The sequence below is a fragment of the Heliangelus exortis genome, chromosome 8 (genome assembly GCF_036169615.1).
Source record: "Heliangelus exortis chromosome 8, bHelExo1.hap1, whole genome shotgun sequence".
Classification (NCBI taxonomy): domain Eukaryota; kingdom Metazoa; phylum Chordata; class Aves; order Apodiformes; family Trochilidae; genus Heliangelus; species Heliangelus exortis.
Window position 1 is genome coordinate 8,561,406 of NC_092429.1, and position 8,559 is coordinate 8,569,964.

Here is an 8,559-nt window from a genome sequence, read left to right on the forward strand (position 1 = left end):
GGGGCGAGAGGTGGGGGGGGGTGGTTTGGAGAAGGGAGCTCTTGAAGATGTTTATTTACTTTGTAGGTTGTTGCAAAATTTAGGCAGAGATCAAGTTTCATTCGGTCATTCAAATCCTTCAGGCCCAAGGGGAACGTGTGTGGGGGGGAAACCCTCCAACTTATTTTCTCATGTGTCAACTTTTCCAAACAAAATAAAGGAAAGCGGAGGGGGGAAGAGAAGGGATAACCTTTCTCCTGCCCCCCCCTCCTTCCTCTCCGTCCCCCTCTCCGTCCCCCTGGAAACAGGCACAGGATTTTTTTTTTTTGTTGGTATTTTGGTTAGGTTTTTTTTGGGGGGGGGGGAGAACATGACAACAAACACACACCAAAAAGCAAGCAACTAAATGAAAAATATAAAACTAACAACAACAACAAAAAAAAAAAATTCAGAGCGCCCATTCCATTGACGGCCCGTGCACCCAAAGCAGGGACCACCCCTCCGGCCATGGAAGGGGCCGGGGGAGCCACCGCCCGCGGCGCTGGAAAGGGAGGCGACGCGGAGTAGCCCCGCGCAGGCTGCGCTCCCGGCCGCGGAGGGAACGGCTTCAGGCAGCGAAAACTCCGCAACCGGCCGAGTGCCACCATCCCGGGGGTAGGAGCCACTCGCTTCCCCAAGGCCCGAGCGGGACTCTTGGCTCTCAGGGTGACAAAGGACATCGCAAAGAACGAGTGGGATGATTATTAATTATTTTTTTTTTTAACCAGGTCACAAACATTTATTAATTTACACCAACGGTGGACAAAATTCTGTTGCCTTTTCCACATCAAATTATTCACAGATTCTCTCAATAAAATAGATATGACGGATGCACAACCAGTGAAGAGTTAACTGGACTCCGCTCATTAGCTCCCGAATGATCTATATACAAATAATTACCAAGACACCAAAAAACCCACGCACGGAGGGGGTGGGAAAACAGGGATTAAAAAAAAAAAAAAAAAAAAAAAAAAAGGTATGGAAATTGTCCAAACTTCCTGACGGGGTTTTCTTTTAAACGTGCATTTGAATGTCCAAAAAAAAAAAAGAAAAAAAAAAAAAAAAAAAGCAACAAAACCCACACAGCAGTCCTGAGTTTCACTGACTTATCTTCTTCTTAAAAATAAAGAAACCCTAAACAGTGCCTCTTTAAACCAAACCCGAAGCTTCAAAGAAACTAAAACCAAGATCGAGCCATTAAAACATTTTCTTTGAGAAGAGGGGAGAGACGGACACACATGGTAAAGCCGCCCGGGAGAGGGATTTGCAGGAAAGAAACCGGGCTCGCTGCGACCGGGGGTGGCTGCAATTCCCCTGACCGCTTTCCCAGGCGATTTGGGGGATCCCCGCGGAAAACCCGCACCTCTCAAAGGAAACATTTCTGACACTAAGACCGCTTCTTTCTTAATATCTCCCTCCTCACCCCCGCAAGACGTTGCGTGTTCAACCAGCCCAGGTCCCAGCTTCTATTACGGCCACTTTATAAATATGCTTTGGCGCTGGTGGGACGAAATCGTGTTACTCTTTCTCCCCTCCCACCCTCCCGATTTATTTTTGTTTGGGTTTTATCTTTTTTTTTCTTCCTTTCTTTTTTTTTTTTTTCTTTCTTTTCTTTTTTTTTTTCTATTTTTTTTTCCGAGCAGAGAGACACAAACAGATCTGTATGCCACAGAGCCTGGAAATAAAGGAAAAACTTAAAAAAAAAAAAAAAAAAAAAAAGGAAAAAGAAAAAAGAGAGGAAATTTTTTCCTACCTTAAAACACAACAGGAGAAGATGGGGGGGACGGGGAGAGGGAAGGGGAGCAGTTTCGGAGGAGAGGGGGAGAGCTGGGAAGGGGCCGTTTGCTTCGCGACTCTCCCCCCCCCCCTCCTCCCATCCCCATCCCCCTCCTCCCCAGCACACTTTAAAAATGACAGCTGCTCAGAGTTGTGATTTTACTGGAAAAGTTCTGGGTCGGCTGCAGGAGCGGCTCGTGTGCCAGGCTGACCTGGGGCTGTGCCGGGGCCAAGGCGGGGCTGAGCACGGCCAGGACCTGTGCCGGGGGGCCCGCCTGGCCGGCGGGGTAGGGCGCGGCGGGCGCGGCGCTGGGGTTGGTGCTGGGCGGCGGGGGCACGGCCCCCCCGATGATGTTGTCTATGGAAAAAGAAGGCCGGGAGGGGTGGTTGGTGCTGCCGCCGCTGCCGCCGCCGCCGCCGCCGGCGGGCGTCGGGTCCGGCTTCAGGGTCTGGAGGAGGGCGGCGGGCAGGGCGGTGGGGCTCAGCTGGGGATGGTAGAAGGACTTCCTGCAGTTCAGCTCGCCGCCCAGGAAGGAGGGCAGCCCCGAGGCGGCGGAGAAGACGGAGGCGGCGGCGGGAGGCGGCGGAGCCGGTAACGGGCAGTGCGGCGCCGGGAAAGGGAAGGCTCCCGCGGCGGCGCCGCCCCCGCCTCCGCCGGGATGGTGGTGGTGGGGATAGCCCTGGAGCTGCAGGCCGTAGTTGTAGCCGTAAGGTCCGTAGGCGAAGCCGGGCAGGAAGGCAGCAGGGTCAGCGGCCCCGGCCCGCAGCAGCAGCTCGGGGTGCGGCGGGTGCAGCTGCTGTTGCCGCTTGAAGCGCTTCCTCCGGCGCAGGAAGCTCCCGTTGTCGAACATGTCGGCGGACTCGGGGTCCAGCGTCCAGTAGTTGCCCTTGCCCGGGTTGCCGGGTTCCCGGGGGATCTTGACGAAGCAGTCGTTGAGTGAGAGGTTGTGGCGGATGCTGTTCTGCCAGGCGGGGAACTTCTCCCGGTAGTAGGGAAAGCGTCCGCTTATGAACTCGCAGATCTCGCTCAGCGTCAGTCGCTTCTTGGGGCTCTGCAGGATGGCCATGGTGATGAGGGCGATGTAGGAGTAGGGCGGTTTCACCAGCGGGTTCTTCCCCCCCGCGCCTCCGCCGCCACCGCCACCCGCCGGCCCCTTCTCCCCGGGCGCGGCGCCGCGGGCACAGGCCGGCTCCGAGCCGCCGGCGGGGGAAAGCCGCTCCGGGGACCCCCCCATGCGCGCCTTGGCGGTCCCGCTCCGCGGCAGGGCCAGCCCCAGCGGATCGCCTCCGTCCTCCTCGTCCTCCTCGTCGTCGTCCTCCTCGTCCTCGCTGTACTTGCCCCCATCCTGGGGCGGGCCCACCACGTCGATATCCGCGTCCTCCACCTCGGAGAGCGGCTCTTCCTCCGGGGAGCGCTCGGACATGATCCCGCAGCCGCCGCCGCCGCTGCTGCTGCCCAAAGTCATTGTTGTGCGGCCGGAGCGGCCGGGGCCGGGGCCGGGCTCCCCCCCCCACCTAGTGGCGGCTCCCGGGATGGGCCCGGGGCCGTGCCGGAGGGCTGCGGCCGCCGATGGGACTCCGCGCCCCGGCGCCGCCGCTCCGCGCCCCGCTCGCCGCGCCGCTGCTGGCGGGGCCGCGGCAGGGCTGCGGGGTGGTGGCTGCGGAGGGAGGGGCGGCGGAGGGGGTGCGGGGCGGGGGCGGAGGGACGAGACGCCCGGAGGCTGGGCAGGGAGCTTGAAAGCAGCGATAATAAATAATAGTAATAATGATAATAAAAAGGGGGGGGGAGAGAGAAGAAAAAGTGGTGGGGGGCGGGAAAAAAAAAAAGCGGGGAGTGCGGCGGCGGTTCCTTGGCTGGGCTGGGGGGAGGGAGGGGCGGGGGAAGAGGGAGGGGGGAGGGCAGAAGTTGGGAAGGCGGCTCCCCCCTCCCCACCCCTCCCCGAGCTGGGACCCGGTGGAAACGCTCTCACTCTGCGTCTTCTGCCAGCGCTCCCCAGGCCTTTATACGGCCGCCTCGGCATCACGTGCCGCCCGCCGCAGCCCCCCCGGGGCACAGAGTGGGGCTGCCCGGCTTGGCCGGGTCCCCGGGGAACGCGCCCCACTCCATACCACACCCACCCCCCCTGCTCCCGAGGGGATGCTTTCGAGGAAAGGAGCATCTCTCTCCCCATGCGCACGAATGCCACCGGCTTCGCTAGGAGCCGGCTGGTGTGGGAGTGGGAGGAGGTCAGTGCTGGATAACACCCCCTCGCCTCAGACACCCCTCGGTGCTGGAGGCTCGCAGAGCCCATTCCTCTGAGATGCGACGACCGGGGGTCCCTTCGCCCCCCGAGAGCTGCCCACCCACAGGCCAGGGGATGAGCTTCCTCCTTCCAGCTGCCTCCCCAGAGGAAACCCTCTCTCGACCAGGGCCGACCCCTCGGCCCTTTGAGAGATCGTGTGAATTTGGGGATCTCCGCTCCCCTTCTTCACGCCCTAATGTCACCGACACAGTACCGATCTTGGAACAACCTGACTGGAAATTCGCCTTTCCCGAGGGCTCCCATGGGCTCGCAGCCGCGGAAGGGATGCTGCCACCCGGCAGGTGCGGGGCAGAAGGCAAGGAGGAAAACTCCGTCAAGCCACCAAGAAAGCTTGAAAGAAAGCAAGAACGAACCAAAGCGAAGGCTGTGTATGTCCACGGGGTGCTGGGACGGCACCGAAGTCCCTCATCCCTGACAGATGAGGCTGACCAGGCCTGGTACCGCTTTCTGAGGTGGCCCACCCACCTCCCGGCCAGGCCCCAGGCACGCTCCGGGACGAAGAATCTCCTTCGGCCTCAGGATCCCCTGCCCGCCCCTCTTTTGCCATCCCTCCCCCGAGAGGCAGCAACCCCCGACGGCTGTCAGAGAGGAGGCGATGGGCAGCGAACACCCACCTTGCTGCGGCTGCAGCTGAATCGAGAGGATTTTCCTGTAACCAGAGACACCCCAGGTCCCCCTGGAGTCACAGCCGTGTCCCCGCGGGTGGCAGAACCCCATTGCCCAGCCTGCCGCCGCCCCTTCCCAAGGCAAGTCTAGGGTGGTCACCCTGATGTATGGCGGGGGACACGGCCGCGGCTCCAGCCACCCAATACACTCTTCGTGGGTGACTGTCAGCCGGTGTCCCTATCTCTGCAGCGGACACACCACGGGCCATGCTTGCCCGTTTTCTGGTGGTGTGGGTGTGGGTTTGGGTTTGGTTGTGGTTTTTTTTTTTTTTTGGTTGGTTGATTGGTTGTTTTTTTGGTTTGGTTTGGGTTTTTGTGTGCTTTTGTTTATTTATTTGTTTGATTTGGGTTTTTTTCCCCTTCGAGACTCTGCAAGCACTCATCCGCTTTCCCGGGGGAGGGGATGCCTGGGGAAGGACGAAAGGGATGGTTTCCTGCAAGGGGGTGCCAGGGGGCAGATCTTCCTCCCCCCCCGCCTCAGGACCGCATTCAGCAGTGTGAGAATCCGCGGTGATGAATTGCCAGTCGCTGCCGTTAACAGGTGCGAGCATTTGGTGATAAAATCTCCAGCACTAATACCGGGGAGCCTGGCCAAACAGCTGCGCGGCCCCGCTTCCAAATGCCGGTCACAATTACTCAGGCCCTAACGACTCGGTGCATAGGCTCGCCGAGCTCGGGGGGGACCCCGAGGAGCGGGCATTAGAAGGCAGGAGGGACGATATTTCGCCCTCACATCTCCGGTTGAAGCAGCTATTACAGAGCCGGAGCCTCTGCTCTCGGTCGGATTCTCCTCCTTCTCCTCCAACGCTGCGACTGAGGAGGATTTCTCGAAAATATAGGAATAACTGTGCTGAGAGTTTCTCAGAAATATGGGAAGTCTGTCCAGCGGGCGTGTGTCGGGGCTAGGGGTGCTTTCCTGGGCTCTTTAGTTTTCGTACTCCGATGCTGATAATCTGCCTTTGCAACACATACGCATACATCTCCCTCTCACGTGTGTGTATTTGTTCAGCTAGATATACTATTTTTCTTCTATATATATATCTTGTATTGTAAAATATTTTTCTCATATATATATATGTTTTTAATCTATATAATTAGCTAACTACAAGAGAAATGCTTTGGAGACGCCGCATCTTTCCTACCGACTTTCTTTAAACTCTCCGTCCACCAGCCCCGCGGAAAGGCGATGGGAAGAACAAATGAAAGACAGCGGGGAGGGAAAAGACCCGAGCCGCTTTCCATTTTTATTAAGTAAAATAATAGTTATGCCTCCCCTACATAAACGAAAGTGTCATAAAAAATTCCAAAGCAGCTGCCAGAGATTTCGACCACACACACAACGGGGCGATTGAATTTCCACTTGGTGCATTTCATGGCAACGAGGAACTGCCGGGAGCTGCGCCTTGTGCCTCTGCACGGCAGCGAAGGGGAGGGAAAAGGGGGAAGAGGGGGGGGGTGCAGCAAAATGAAATGACACTCTGCCAGCAGCCCAAGGCAACTGGCACTGCCCGGGGGATGCCCCGCCGCCCCCCGCACCCCTCCGTGCCCCCAATTGCCCTGCCTGGAGGTTGGCCCCGCACGGCTCGAAGTGAAACAGATGTGGGTGCCTGCTGACCGGACCCCCCCGCTCGGGCTGCCGGATCTCCCCCTGCCCAGAAGGGAGGGCAGCGGCGGGGGGAGTCCCCGGCAACGAGGAGCTTGAGAGGAACCCTTTGCCTTAAGGCTCATGGACCCCGATGAGCCCGAAAATTAGGGGGAGCGGGGAGGGGATGTTGGGCCGTGAAGGGTCAGTCACAGGCGGCTGTTGCTGTGATGCGTTTGATGCCTTGTCCAGCTCCCGCCAGGACCCCTGCATCCCCTCCAACATCGCGCATCCAGAGCCGCCACCACAGCTCGAGAAATAACATGTCCCGATCAGCCACCATCGCCACGACTCCTGCCTGTTTCAAGGCAAAATATCATCCCCGTTACAGGCGGGAACGACCCAAAACGAAACGAGAGTGAAGGAGTCCCGGTCCCTCCAGCCAGCCGCTCCCATTCGTCGAGCCAGTGTTAGCTCCGGCTTTGCCAGGCGAGATGGGCTGCAGAAAAAAACTCAAAACGAGAAAAAGTACCTAAACTACACCCGTCCCGAAACGATTTAGAGAAGGGAAACCCGGGACTGAAGCAAACCAGATGGTGGGACCCCAGGCACGTATACATACACACACACACACATACACACGCACACACACACGCACACACACACGCGCACACACACGCACACGCTCCCGGCCGTGCATCCACACGCAGAGCGAAGGGTGAGTTTTATTTGCGGGGTAAGAAATTATGCAGTCTCACGGGAGACAAACTCTATCGATCTGTCCGAAAAAATTGCCTTGTCATTGTCCCACTATTCCCAGGCGTGCAGGGTTGGGACAGAAGCTTTTTCTTTTTTTTTTTCTTTTTTTTTTTTTTTTTTTTTTCTTATTTTTTTTCTTGGACAATTTCTGATTTTTCTGCTCTCCTCACTGAGGTATTTCATTACAGACAGCCTCCCTTCCCATCTCCTATTAAAACCCTGTTCTGCTTTACATTTCACGTGAACTTGCTCTGCCAAATTTGCCCGGGGGTGAGAGATGTTGGGGCATGAAAGTCTCCAAAAAGTCTAAAAGTAGGGGGGTAAGTCACGATCACTCAAGGTTGCTGGTTTTGGTTGTGTTTTTTTTTTCTTTAAATTGATTTTCATTGTTTGTCCTTCGTGTCTTAATGAGGCGTTTGGACGAGCCGCGTTCGGTCGGTGTTTGGATGCTTTGCAGACCTCTTTAGCAGGTGGATACCCCCGGCCGAAGTCTCCTCCAGGGTCCCCCGATGCCCCCTCCCGCGAAGCTCCGTGGGAGAGGATTGGAGCCCCTGCGAGCTGCAAGACGCCGACAACGACCAGGCGCATTTTTAAATTTTTTTCCGCAGGGAAAACCTCTTTCTGTTCCCGGCACCGTTACTTGCCGGGGGGACGTGGGAAGGTGGTTGCAGGGGAGGGCAGGGAGGCCAACCCGAGAATTCCGCAGTGGAGTGATCGCTGCTCCTGCCCTGGCCCTGGCCATGCCCTGCCTAAGGGAGCAGGTTCCGGCCGGAGCATCTCCCGGCGCTGAGGTTTATAGAGGGGCAAAGCCCTGGTCCTGCACCCCGGGGAAGGGCAGCATCGGCCCCTGTCTTGGGCAGTTCGGGGAGTTTAGCTCCAGTCCGGCCAACGTTGCTGTCTCATGATTACAGAGGATCTGTCGGTTCTGCATCACAAAATCGTTCTTGTTTCCTCTGCCGAGCAGAATCTTCATTCGTTTATTCCGATGAGAGCCGCATCTACAAGTCCCCCAAGGCTCAGCGATGGATTTTTCTGTATTACCTCGTTATCAGGCTTGGCTGACCTCTAACTTCTTTGAAAACATGAACAAGACAGACCTGCTGCTGCCTGGGCTGCCCCAGGGGGCTCTTTTTCCACTTATGTGATTTCCTTTGATATTATTTCTCTTCTTTCCATATCCAAGGCTCAGACCTTCAGTGCTCCCTGCAGTTCAACCTTTTTTCCAGCCCTGAACTGCCAGCTCCCAGCTTGCAAAGATCAGTTTGCAGCCTGCACACCAAGAGGTCCCAGTGCAGGGTGGTAAGTGGGAACGGTGGTGCCAGATAGTGCAAGATGTGTGAAATTCCCACTTTGGAAACCACTGACGCCAAGTGCCTATGTCCATCCCTGCAGTGCTCAGCTGCTGGACGTCTCAGTTTTGTTGACTTTCATTTTCAAATGCAGGTGTCCCAAAACC

At 57.1% G+C, this 8,559-nt stretch overlaps 1 protein-coding gene across 1 annotated transcript; it reads right to left on the reverse strand.

The window, feature by feature from the left end:
* Positions 1 to 719: 719 nt before the first annotated feature.
* Positions 720 to 3,544, reverse strand: FOXD2 (forkhead box D2). The gene is given in 3 exon segments (XM_071750204.1): positions 720 to 2,423; positions 2,425 to 2,471; positions 2,474 to 3,544. Coding segments are annotated over 3 exon segments (1,335 nt in total). The 5' UTR covers positions 3,261 to 3,544; the 3' UTR covers positions 720 to 1,922.
* Between the last annotated feature and the right edge of the window lie 5,015 nt (positions 3,545 to 8,559).